Genomic DNA, 13,570 nt, shown 5'->3' with positions numbered 1-13,570 from the left:
TTTCTATCAAAGTATATATTTTAAATACTTCATTACTTACTGCAGAAAATCATGTCATTTTCTTACATGTATAAACTCCCATAAGAGAAATTAAATGCAAATAATAATAATTTGCTTTATCACTAGAAACAGGAAGATTTAGATGAACAATCTCTCAAGAGTTTTCTACAGGGAACTTGTGGGCATGAAAAATTGCTCAGTAGATCAAAAAATTAATGTATGGAGGATTCATGTATTATTTTAATGAAGCTGTATAAGTCATAAACTGTCTTCTCAGTTAATTTCCAAGTAAAAGCTTCAGCCAGTTAACCTGATGGCCCTTTCTTTATGTTTCCTTTTAATCTTTTTTTTAATTCAGGGTCTCACTCTATCACCCAGGCTGGAGTGCAGTGGTGCAGTCATGGCTTACTGCAGTCTCAATCTCTGGGCTCAGGTAATTCTCCCACCTCAGCCTTCCAGGTGACTGGGACCACAGGTGTGAGACCACCACACTCGGTTATCCTTTTCATCTTTATCAACTCAACAAATAAAACTGACTAGTTCAAACATAAAATTAGATGGAGACTCTAGGCACATAAAAGAGAAGGCCACAGAGTTCTTCTGGGGTCATTAACAAGCAATAGGGCAATATTTAGACAGCACAACTTTAGGTCAGCAGCAGGTGAACCGTAGAAACGATTTCAACCAGAATACAGCATTCCTTCTAATAGAGAGTGAGGTCTATAGCCACTTGGCTAAAACTCACACATTCTACTCTGTACTACTACGTCAAATGGAGGGTCTCATCTGGAAAATGCCATGACATTTCTTCCATTCTTAACTACATCTGCAGCATGCTTGGGTTCTTTTAAATTCTTTATCTGTTTTTGTTTTTCCTTCCCCTTTCACTGGCCTTAGGTAAAATCAAAAGAAAAATTCCCTATCCAAATAAAAATGAGTGTCTTTTAAAATCCTGACAAGGATTTGAGCAGTCTTTTGTGATTAAACAGGTCATATTTCTGCTTTTTGGTAGAACGGTAATGAAAACATCTGTTGAAACTTCACTGTTCAAGGTATGAAACAATGGATGCTGTCCAAGGCCTGAGGGTTTTTTCCCATCCTGAATTACACAAGAGACTAGCACGCAAAGATACACCAACATTCTCAGGGTCCTATTTCGATCACATGATACATTCTTGGGTAGATATATTTTACAGTAGGGAGAAAAAGCATATCTCTCTATTTTGGAGACAGCAGACTTCAGAAACTAAAAACATCACCATAATTGACTACATAGTAGACCTTTAGTTAAAGAATAGCTTAAAGAAAGAATGAGGAGAAAGAAAAGAAATCGTCTTCAAATACCTTTCATCACTGGGCAGTTCCCTATTGTCCTTCAGCCACAGGACAGTGAGGGTTAAGGTATGATCATGTTTCACTTTGCATTCAAAGGACACCATGCTCCCTCTTTGCACAACTGCATATTCGGGCTGTTTAATGATCCATGTAGGATCTGAAATGTAAAGTTATCATTATCCATTTGGCAAAGCTGGAGAATTTGTTCAAACTCATTTAAAAATTAAAAAAACACATTACCTCTGCCTTACCTTTGATTTCTAAGTGAACTTCATTCTTTGCCATTCCTAATTTATTCCTTGCAACACACGTATAAGTTCCTGTACTGTCCTTTTGGGCCACAGGAATTTCCAAAGTTCCATTTTCATGTAAAACATAAATATCTTCATGAAGAGCACTTCCTTTAGCTCCTTTAAACCTTTATTACAGAAATTATCACAATGAGAATAAAAACACATCATATTTTGAAGTCAGACATAAAATGCCATATTCAAGGTCAACATGACCATGATGAATGTGAAAGTTACAAGGCTAGAAGGATTGTACTTTTTAAAGTATAAATAGGAAAATATTCAGGGGAGAAAAAAAGGGCATGTATGTCAGAGAGGAGAAATGGATGAAGAAAACTATGTGTGAATCTGTTACCTTCACTAGGAAAAGCATCTGCATAAGCATCCATTTTTCTTCTCTGGGGTTGAGGTAGAGGCCTGGGGAAATTTTCCTTTAATCTTAACCCTGCATTTATTCTGACCTCAGTAGCTGGAACTTAGTATAGCATCTGGGACCTGACAGTTGATCAGTAAAGAATGTTCCAGTTTTCTTCTAGTCATTCTTTCTGAGCCATTGCTTATCCATCCTAGCCTTGTCTCTTTCAGCTAAAGTAAACAAGCTAGGTGAGGACTTAAACCTTGGGTGGCATATGAAAGGGGATGCTTTGAAGCAGGGAGTGAAAGAACATGGGAGAGCCTGGCTGGATCCAAGTCAGGAAGATCTGGTGCAAGAAGTACTCAGGAGAAACAATGGTAATAACAAATTCTGCTTTGGAAAGCTTATAGAACCCTCCACTATCCCACAGGATATTTTATTATCAAGGAATATCCCCTAACTAGTCCCTCCAGCCACTACTCACAAAATCCCAGGGGATGTCCATTGCATTGTGAAATATAGCAGCCTTAAATAAAAAAAAAATCATTCACATGTAGATCTGTGTTGGTAGAGTGTGCTGCTAAACAGATTATACACATGAAAATATTTAACATAGAGCCAGTAGTCAATAAATATTTATGAAATAATGAATGAATTTAATAATTAACAGTGTAGGCCAAGCACAGTGGCTCACACATACACTCCCAGCACTTTGGGAGGCTGAGGTGGGTGGATTACCTGAGGTTACGAGTTTGAGATCAGCCTGGCCAACATGGTGAAATCCCCTCTCTACTAAAAGTACAAAAAATTAGCCAGATGTAGTGGCAGGCACCTGTAGGCCCAGCTACTCTAGAGGCTGAGGCAGGAGATATGCTTGAACCCAGGAGGTGGAGGTTGCAGTGAGCTGTGATTGTGCCACTGCACTCCAGCTTGGGTAATGAAGTGAGACTCTGTCTCAAAAGAAAAAAAAATTAACAGTGTAATGGATTGTGCACCACCTTTCCCTGTTTGTTTTTTGAATAAAACCCAACATATTTAGAATATGAAGGCTTTAGCGAACATCTGAAGTATTGAAAAACACACAGAGCTGCTACTTACCACTCTATGGTTGGGAGAGGAGACCCAAAGAAGGCACAGTCTAGTAAAGCAGGCCTGTTTGCAATGACCTGGTAGAGTGTGTTTGCAGGTGTGAGGATTCGTGGTGGCTCAGCTATAAATATTTTTAAAAGGTAAAGTAATATTAGAATACATTTTAGGACTACATTTTATTGTATTTTGTTTTAAGGTCATTAAAGTTTATGGTAAAGCACAAGCAACCTATCTCTCTCCTTATGTTCTCTATCAGGCATAATGCTGCCAGTCACTCAAGGCAGAAAAATACATTTTTCCTCCCTCTACCTCCTGCTCCACTTCTTGCTCAGGCATCATTTTAGTTGTTGATTTACTGTGAGTCCACTGCAGTCAGGGAATGAGACTTTTTATTGTTTTATCCCCAGCACAGTGTCTGGCACAAAAATAACAGCCAAGTATATTTTTGTTGAATGACTGACTCATCATAACCCTAGTGGGTGGGAATGGTGGAGAACAAATAAGCTGGCAGAAAGAAGCAGAGTGATGAGTGTGATGACTAAAAAAATAGAACCACAGCAACAAAAACAAAAATAGACAAATGGGATTCCACCAAACTAAAAAGCTTGCATAGCCAAGGAGATAGTTAACAGAGAGAAGAGACAATCTATGGAAGGGGAGAAAACATTTGCAAACCATATATCTGGTAAGGGGTTAATACCAAAATAAATAAAGAACTGAAATAATTCAATAGTAAGAAAATGAATAACCTGGTTAAAAATGGGCAAGGCATTGGACTAGACAGTTCTCAAAAGAAGATACACAAATGGCCAACAGGTATATGGGAAAATGCCCAACATCACCAATCATCAGATAAATGTTAATTAAAACCACAATGAGATATTATGTCACACCTATTAGAATGACTATTATCAAAAAGAGGAGATCTAAGTTTTGGCAAGGATGTAGAGAAAAGGGGACACTTAAACACTGTGGGAGGGAATATAAGTTAGTATAGCCATTATGGAAAATATTATAACGATTGTTTATACTGTTTATACTCAAAATACTAAAAATAAAACTACCATATGAGCCAACAATCCCATTACTGGGTATATATCCAAAGGAAATGAAATCAGTATGTCGAGATATTTGAACTCCCTTGTTCATTGCAGTATTTATTCACAATAGCCAAGATATGGAATCAACCTAAATGCCCATCAATGAATGAATGGAATAAAGAAACGGTGGCATATACACACAATGGAATAACATCTGGCCTTAAAAAAGAAGGAAATTCTTGTCATTTCCTTCATGTCATTCATGTCATGATCATATGGATGAACCTGGAGGACATTCTGTTAAGTGAAACAGGCCAGATACAGAAAGACAAATGTGGCATGCTCTCCCTTATATGTAAAATCTAAAAATGCTGAACTCATAAAAGTAGAGATGAAAAAGGAACCAGCAGCCAGAAGTGCTTTCTCAACATCCCCCAATATCTTAACTGCTTAGCTCTTCATGGGATTAGTGACCTTCATTTCAAGCATTAAAGAAAAATACCAAGTATTGGTTGGCTTTCTGATGATAATTTTGTTTGAAAAGGAAGCATATTAATTTTAAAGGGTTGAAGTATAATTCCCTGGCACCATGAAAACAATTCTCACAAAAATTTTTAACAAATGTGGTATTTTGGTAGTTTTGTTCAATATAAGAAATACAGTGTTCACATAAACCAATTATTTGAGAATATATTTCAGTATATCATACTTTGTAGAATATATTTTTATAAATAAAGAAATGTACATCCATGATTTGGATAAAGGCCAAGCATTACGATTAATGGTTTAGTTTTTAAAAATCAGAATCATTAAATTGCCATTCAACTTGTCAATTTCTTACAATGGAAGAGCAGTAATATTCAGTTACTAATAGCAGACAAATACTATTTTCCTTTTGAGGGTTTGACACTTAGTCTAACCATCTGTAAGTGGAACAGCCTATTTGACTAGTTCTACAATGAAGAATTTGCCATTATAAAAACTGTGTTATGGAAGAACATTAAGACTGCAATATTCTTTAGGGCAAGGTTTATATCTTTTCATCCTTCAGAGCTCCGAGTTCTGTGCATTGCACATAGTAGATGCTCAATATATTTTTGCTGATTGAACAGAAAATAACAGCAGTCATTAATTTAATTTGCCATGTCTTTAATAAAAGGAGAGCTTACCCAGCACATTTACAAATGCATTTGCCAGTAAATATCCATATTCATTAGAGGCATTGCACTGATATACTGCACTTGATCTTTCTTGAACATTTGAAAAAATAATGGTATCGCCATCTATTTTTCTGCTGGGGTCATCAGGGGCAACTGTTTGGATGTAAAAATAGAAAGCATTTATTCCTATTTGCTTAACAGATGTATATTAAGCTTGTAAAATCAGTAGGACATAAATAAAGACTGATCTAAGTATATGCAGTAAGAATAAGACTAGAATTTAGGCAGAAACCAGAAAATTTTCCTTCTCAGAATTGAGTTATGTATTAGCAAGAGTATGTGCTCAATGTTCATTTAGTCTTAAGTCGATTGGCTCTGTAACACCAAGTATTATTTTGAGAGATGCAGAAAAAAACTCTTACAAGTTTAGGTGAAAATTGCATTACAAACTCAGGAAAACATTGCCGTGTTCAAGAGATTGTAGTTATTTATGAGAAAGAAAGTTAATGATCAAGAGGAAATGGCGAAAGCTAGTAAAAAATACAGAAACACTCCAGCTTGTTCAAACCTGTTCCTTTTAGGAGCCTCTTCTTGATACAAATAAATCAACAAATACATAAACAGTGTGGGGCTAATAACCAAACGTGAAAATATTTATTTTTCTGCTGTGGATATTCTTGAAGCTGAAGTAGAAATAAATTGTGTAAATTCTTCTTGAAGACAATGTTTTCAGCTAAATCTCTCAAGTGCTTAAATGTTAGGACCAGGCTTGATCCTTACTGAAGTGGAATAGAATTGGCTGGGTAACATAATATGTGAGGGTTTAGTCCCAGGCATGCCCAGCAATTTGGAACTTCCGTGAGACTGGAGATGAATTCCTTTCTGTGAATGATACACTTTAGGCTTTGAGATTATATCACTTTAGAAGTGCACTATGAGGGATTTAGGTCTCTGTCTCCGCACGATGATCAAAATCAAAACTAAATAACAGCACCTTTTCTCTTAAACTGCTCCTGCAACTTGAACCAATTAAGAAGACTTTATATTCTTTCTAAGCACCACTTCTTTTTCCTTGGTGACAGGAAAAGGCTGTGCATCTAAGACACACTCATCACTGTATTTAGACTCTTTTATCACTTTTAAAATAAAAAAAATTGTTTCATCTGTGGTTTATTAACCCACTCTAATAAAAATCAACCAAACCATAGAACATCCTTGTTTTATGACCCAAACTCGAAGTATTTTGCTCCCTCATTCTGTAATAATTTTCCACAGTTGCTGTAACAACTTACCACAAATATAGTAGCTTAAAACAACACAAACTTACTATCATACAGTTCTGTAGGTTAGAAGTCTGACATGGATCGCACTGCGCTAAAACCAATGCAAAAGCAGGGCTGCATTGCTTTCTGAAGGTTCTAGGGGAGAATCCATGTCCTTGCCTTTTCCAGCCTTTGGAGGCTACCCACATTCGTCCTCTTCCTCCATTTTCAAAGCTGTCAATGTTGCATCTCTCTGATCATTCTTCCATAGTCATCTTTCTTTCCCACCAAAGCCGGAAAAGGCACTCTGCTTTTGGGGGTTCATGTAATTAAATTGGGCCCACATTAGATAGTCCAGGATAACCTCCCCATCTCAAGGCCCTTAACCTTAATCACATGTGCAAACTCCCTTTTGCCATGTAAGGTGACATATTCACAGATTCAATGGATTGGGATGTAGACATCATGGAAGGGTGGGGTTGGGGGAGGGATTATTCTGTCTATCACATACTGTAACTGTATCACATTTATAGCCTAAAGGTCTTTCAGATGTTTTAGACTAGAATATTTTAAAATTTCACCATACATTTAAGTTTGGAACAAGTTTTTAGCATCCAAGGGTTATTAAAACTCTGACTTACAAGTTACTCCTCATGGACTGATTAATGTCTTCATTCCCAAGGAAAAATGTAAAAAAAAGCAGTTGTTCAACACTGATCACCATCAGTAACTCATTTATGAAATCATCTTAGATACTCCGGGTTGTTCAATTAGTGATGTGGGGGTGTTGAGATACTTTGAATTGACTCCTTAGCTTACACCTCCTGTTTATGACTCTAATAATTTCAAAATTGCCTTAAGGAACATGTTCTTCCAAACCGAAAACAAATGCAAGTCATAATTCCTTCAACAGGGCATATAGATTCGTTGATAAAAGACAGCAGAGGATGGATATGTCACCCTGGCCTAGAAAGTGAACTGTAGCTGTGGCAGGCAGCCATGGACCCTGAAAACACAGTGTACCTTAGGGCGGCCATGGACCCTGAAAACGCAGTATACCTTAGGGCAGCCATGGACCCTGAAAATGCAGCATACCTTAGGGCGGCCCATGTGTCCCAGATCCCAAGTCTTGTATGACTGGGGCCTTTCTGACTCACACAGTCTCAGTGATGCTCACCTACTGCCTCAACAAGGGGTGCTGGAACACAAAGCAGCATTTCTGGAGACTTGTTCTCTGTCAGCAATTCTTAGCACTTCCGGTCATTATACAAAAAGATACTTGCACACACACGTTGATAGCAGCACAATTCGCAATTGCAAAAATGTGTAACCAGCCCAAATGTCCATCAATCAATGAGTGAATAAAGAAACTGTGTTATATATATGCCATGAAATACTACTCTGCCATACAAAGAAATGAAATAATGGCATTCACAGCAGCCTAGATGGAATTGGAGATCATTATTGTAAGTGAAGTAACTCAGGAATGGAAAACCAAACATTATATGTTCTCACTCATAAGTGGGAGCTAAGCTATGAGGACACAAAGGCATAAGAATGATACATTGAACTTTGGAGATTCAAAGGAAAGTGTGGGGGCAGTGATGGATAAAAGACTATAAATTGGGTACAGTGTGTACACTGCTCGGGCGATGGGTGCACCAAAATCTCAGAACTTATTCATGTAACCAAATGCCACCTGTTCCCCAAAAAATCTATGGAAATAAAAAATAATACAAGAATAAAGTAGAGAAACAAACTAAATTTTTAAAGTCGCTAAAAAAAAAAAAAAAGAGAAAAAAGATTATTAGCACTTCTGGACCCAGCACTTGGGCTCTCTATGGTGGGACTCTTTGAGGGCACTCTCAGTACCCACCATGTGCCCACCCTGACCGCATCTCTGTGGATGCTCCAGGCAGTGGAGTGGAGTGGCTGTGTATTTTAAACTGTGATGAGTCCCAGGCAGAGCGCTGGACCGAATTTCTCTGGATGGGTGGCAGACTATATAAGAGTTCCTCAAATTCCTTAAATATATTGAGTTTTTAAAAGTTACACCACCACATAATATTTAATGGATAAAGGGCTCTAGTTCTGAAGATCTGTTGCACAATAATGTGAATACATTTAATACTACCGAACTGTACACTTAAAATGGTTAAGACGGTAAAGTTTGTTATGTGTTTTTACCGCAATAATAATAGTAATGTTACACGACTATGAACTTGGAGGGCAAAGCTCAACAATGTCAGTAGGACAATTTTCCCCAAGTGAAGACTCATCAGTCACAAACAAACCATGTCAGAAAGCTTTTGTATAGCTCAGTTGCACTTCTGTTTGCCATCAACTCTTTGGGAAGATATTTTTTACCTGAAAGGCATCTGACTATATCTGCCTTATATATGCTAAATAGAGCAGTCTTCTAATATTTATTTTTGGCAAGGTATTTAGGAAGAAAATAAACCCTTTAGGGAAGAATAATGAGTAAGCAGACCTCTCTCCATGGGAGTTTGGGCTACGTTTTCCTTAAGTACTTGTTTAAAAAATGCAAACAAACCCAGGAACTGTCACAGTGACATATGGAGGCTCGGTTGGTAGCTGGACACAGAGTAAAATCACTGATGTAGAGACATTTGGAGACTTTGGATGGGCTGGCTAGTAGGTTGAGTAACTCTCTAGCATGCAAATCCAAATTATCCAGAGGAATAATCATTAATTCTGGGAATAACCAACCTCATTTGCTGTCAATGAACACTGGAGAAAGAAATTTAAAAGCACAGAATCACTACAAATAACTTAAAGCCCCAAAGGTAAGTTCCAGAACTGGGTCAATGGGCTTCAGAAAATACTTATAACCCAACTCTCCTGACATTGGTGGGTGAAACTATAAACACTTTCAACATTTATATAATGAGAATAATAATAGTCATACCACCTTACATGAACAGAGTACTATCAATCTTTAAAATGTTTTCACATTTACTGCATAATTTCATTTTTTAAATAATTTTGTGAAACAGGTTAATCATATAGTATTTTATGCATTTTGGAGACGAGAGACTACAAATGGCAGCACGTACTGGTCTGTTTAAATGAGGTTACTGCTCAGGTTTTCTCAGTCAACTTTGTAAACATTTCCTGGAATGTGAACATTTGGGCATAATGTAGAACACATTTCTGGGTGAAGAGTTAAATTTCCCTCTTCATTTACTTATTCTATCCCTACAAGAGGATACCACTGAGCCCCTTAGTTTTGTGAAAAGGAAGAAGGGAGGATCCCTTGATGAAACCCCAGGATAATCCTGGACCAGCCCTCTAGTCTCCTGGTGCTTATCTTAGATTACTGGCTTTCAACATCTTTCATTGTGAGAAAAATATGTCATTGTGCCAGGAAGAGGTCTTCTGCCCATTCGCATTTTCTTAGTTCTTTTTCCCTCCTCATGCCTGAGAGGACAGGTGCCCTTTAACACAATAATGGTGTGATCTTATCCATGTATCATGCAGAAGAGTCTGAGAGACCTAATACAACACACGTTGGAAACTATCAAGGATCTGCAAGTGTTAGACTCTCCTGCAGAGATAGGAATCACAGTGGCCACGGCCTTGGGCACCACCACCAGGATGGCACAGGCTCTCCAGTGGGGAAGACCAGGAGGAGGAAAAAGGAACTCAAAAACACCCACCTCAGTGTGGCTTTTAAGTCCTGAAAAGCAACCTCCTAGGGGAGAGCAGGGAAATGCTTTGCCCAATCCTGCCAACAGCAAGTTCATTTTCTTTCTGGTCCTGGGTTCTATTTTTCACACCCTCCCATTACACAATAAAATCAAAGCTCTCTTTCAGCACCAGTTCTCTGCAGCTGTGTTCTTTTTTCTGACTTTTGTAGATTGTTTTAAAACAATCTACAAAATTTTAGGTGGTTTTAGGAAAATTCCACATTTATTTAATACAGCCTGTGATTTTTCTTCAAGGAAAGCTTTAAGTAATCTGGCCAGTCCTGGGGACAGGGAAAGGGCAAAGCTCTAGAAGACACTGAAATAAAAGCCCAGGCACTTTTGGAGTTAATTTTTCCACTTTTTTTTAAACAATAGCTTTCAGGTCTGAAATGCACAGTCACAGATCAATAACATTGCATTTTGCTAAAAGAACCCTTCTTACCACTCGCCTCCCTGAACCAGCTTCTCCTTTTACAATATTTATGTGCACTCAGCCACCAGAGCCTGCAGAGGTGAAAGGAGATAGTCGGTGTCCCTAGGTGCTCACCTGCAAGTCAGGAGTGGGGAGGCTATGTACCTGGCAGCATGGTCCCCTGACTGTATCTCTGTTGTGTGGCACAGGAGACAAACTTCAGGCACCTGGAGGGGACACTGCACAGCGCCTGCACAACAGTACTTCAGAAGCACAGCTGTTTCCTGACCCTCACCCGCAGCAGCTGGTCCACCTGCAATGTCTGCAGTCTCTTGGGTAGAAAGTGCTGTCAGCAAGGCAGCTTGTGCTCCCAGCTCACTTCTGGGGCCTACACTAGGACCCCATGATGAAGGCAAGGAGTCCTCACTGTGCTAATTCAGCCCTGTCACACACTGTGGCAGTCTGTGCCCTCAGTTCCTACCTTCACCTCTCTACATCTCCCTGCCATCCTTCCCCTGTGTCCCAACACTGCTAGATGTATCTATGGGGTGCACAAGTTAGTAAACTGCAGATGGGAAACAAGCACTGGTGCCCCATTTCCAGGATGGTCCCTAACCCTCAAAGGCAATTCCCTTTAGGGGCCTCTAAATTCATGGGACAATTACCAAGAAGGGGATGAAAAAGAGAGCGGCACTCCTTAAATGTCTATCAATTTTTTGGATAGTTTCTGCATCCCCCTCATTCTCTCATTATTTTGGATCAGGGGAGATCAACACACGGTGGGGGTATGCAGAGTTCACTTTGAACTTAGCTGTTGAAGACTTAGCATCCACCCATGAGGCCACTCAGCAGAAGCTGCAGATGGGCCAGCTGCAGAAGGCCAGGGGCAGGCAACAGCTGTACCTTTGCAGTGTCATCGTTCAGAAAGCTGTGCAGGGGACCTGCTGGCTCATCACCTTTTAGTTATGAGATGTCCAAATGGTAATCCACTTTCAGCTTGGCCACCAGATGTCAAGAAAGACCCCTTCCAGGGAGGCTTCACGTTACCTTGGCATAAACATGCAGCACCTGCTACCAGCACCATGGAGCGGCCTGGTGGTGCCGGGTTCCTTGCTTTGCTGCCACACCGTGTGGTATTCCTCTCCCTGCAAGTCCACCAGAGTGACATCTCTGAGGCACACCAGAGGGTGACCAACCCTGGATCTATAGGAGCTGTGGCACTCCAGCCATGTCTGCTCAGCCTCCTTTTTTCTGTCTCATGGGGCCTTAAAGAAGACTTTTGGGATGGAAGAAATGAGCTGATCTGATTTGAGATGTTTAGTCCTAACTCTTTCTTCTCTACCTAATCAGAAAATTTAGGGTTACAAGGGGACCTAACGTCTTCCTGGTATTACTATTCTGCACCCCCAAAGCAGGCCTTTTACAGCTGATCCTCCCCACAAAAATGTAGTTTAAAAGAGGAGTATTATTATGAGTGTATTTTGAAAGCTGTTAAGGTGACTGGATTTACAAGGTTCCCTCAGAGGTACTGCATACTATGGTACTATGGTCTGAATATTTGTGTCCCTCCAAAATTCATGTTGAAACCTGACTCCAAGGTTAAGAGGTAGGGTCTCTGGGAGGTGACTAGGAAATGAGGGTTTCCCCCTCGTGAATGGGACTGGTGCTGTTCTAAGGGTCTTGGCAGCAACTGTGAGGAACAGGTCATCACCAGACACCAAATCTGCTGGTGCTTTGATCTTGGACTTTCCAGCCTCCAGAACTGCAAGCAATAAATTTCTGTTGTTTATAAATTACCCAGTCTAAGGCATTTTGTTACAGCAGTAGGAATGGACTAAGACAGCTGGTTTGGAAGGACAACAAGCTGAGCAAATCAAGAAGAAAAATCAGCCTCATTATTTAATCGTCCCTTGCTTATGTCATCCACCAACATCTCAATTTTCCTTGCATAGGACTGCACTCTGGCTGCCAAGCTTGAGGGTTTATCCCCCTGGCTCCCCCATTTTCCCTGCTGAAGGGCTACATGGACGGTCCCTTCCACTTGTCAGTTTCACTGAGGCTAGATCTCAGGGGCACTTTTAACCTTCCATAAATGGACACAAAAACTCTGAGCTGCAAAACATGGTGCAAAAATATCAAGCATGTATCATCATTTATTGCTATTTTGTATGCATTCCTGAGAAAATCATAGGTTGTACCAGGTAATTTTTTTTTTTATTTTTTGTAGAAGTAGGATTTTACCATGTTGCCCAGGCTGGTCTCTAACTCTGGTATTCAAGCAACCCACCTGCCTTAGCCTCTGAAAGTGCTGGGATTATAGGCTCACATGAGCCACCATGCCTGGCCACTATAAAACTTCTTTAGTTCTGGGCTTTCTTCTACTTTTTCCTCTCAGTTTTCATTCATGTTCCCCTGAGAGTAGCAAGAGCTTCCTGAAACAACTGCAAAGTACTCTCTGCCATTTCTCTGGATCCTGATCCTGGTTAAAATTGGGAGTGGATATACCCAAACCCTATTTGCTGGCCTCTAGCATCTGTTTTCTCCCAGGAATACACTTCCTTTTACAGTGAACACAGGCTGCCTGTTTCAAAGCATCTGACAGCTACTGTGCTATGAGACACAAGTGAACTTCCAATAAATACTCATGGAGCAGGCTGTGATGACTCAGTCACCCTGCAGTTGTCAGACCTTGATGGTAAGAAACAGGGACTTGTGCCACTTTAAATCTGCCAGCAGTTTTTTGGAACCATCTTAGGGGAAATGTGTGGTGTTACTTTGGGAAAGTCAATTCAGCAGACCTTTTGGTTATGTAAATGTAGAACCAATATTGGATTCTGACTTGGAGGCAGTCAAAGCCAATCTGTCCTGTATCATAAGCCTGAGTAATCTTTATTGTGAGTAAAGAATATCTTTGCAG

At 39.7% G+C, this 13,570-nt stretch overlaps 1 protein-coding gene across 6 annotated transcripts in view; it reads right to left on the bottom strand.

The window, feature by feature from the left end:
* The window catches only part of NRCAM (neuronal cell adhesion molecule), a 323,278-nt gene that overhangs the window by 46,041 nt on the left and 263,667 nt on the right, over window positions 1–13,570 (bottom strand). For all 6 annotated transcript variants that reach the window (XM_030932837.1, XM_030932833.1, XM_030932835.1 and 3 more), the window contains 4 exons: window positions 5,279–5,422; window positions 3,079–3,190; window positions 1,587–1,753; window positions 1,345–1,492 (listed from right to left, as the gene is read on the bottom strand). In XM_030932837.1, coding sequence (XP_030788697.1) covers window positions 1,345–1,492; window positions 1,587–1,753; window positions 3,079–3,190; window positions 5,279–5,422 — 571 coding nt within the window. The remainder of the gene's footprint in view (window positions 1–1,344; window positions 1,493–1,586; window positions 1,754–3,078; window positions 3,191–5,278; window positions 5,423–13,570) is intronic.

This window comes from Rhinopithecus roxellana, chromosome 6, assembly GCF_007565055.1.
Source record: "Rhinopithecus roxellana isolate Shanxi Qingling chromosome 6, ASM756505v1, whole genome shotgun sequence".
NCBI lineage: Eukaryota > Metazoa > Chordata > Mammalia > Primates > Cercopithecidae > Rhinopithecus > Rhinopithecus roxellana.
Note: the sequence above shows the minus strand (reverse complement) of the source record. Positions and strands in the feature narration are given on the sequence as shown.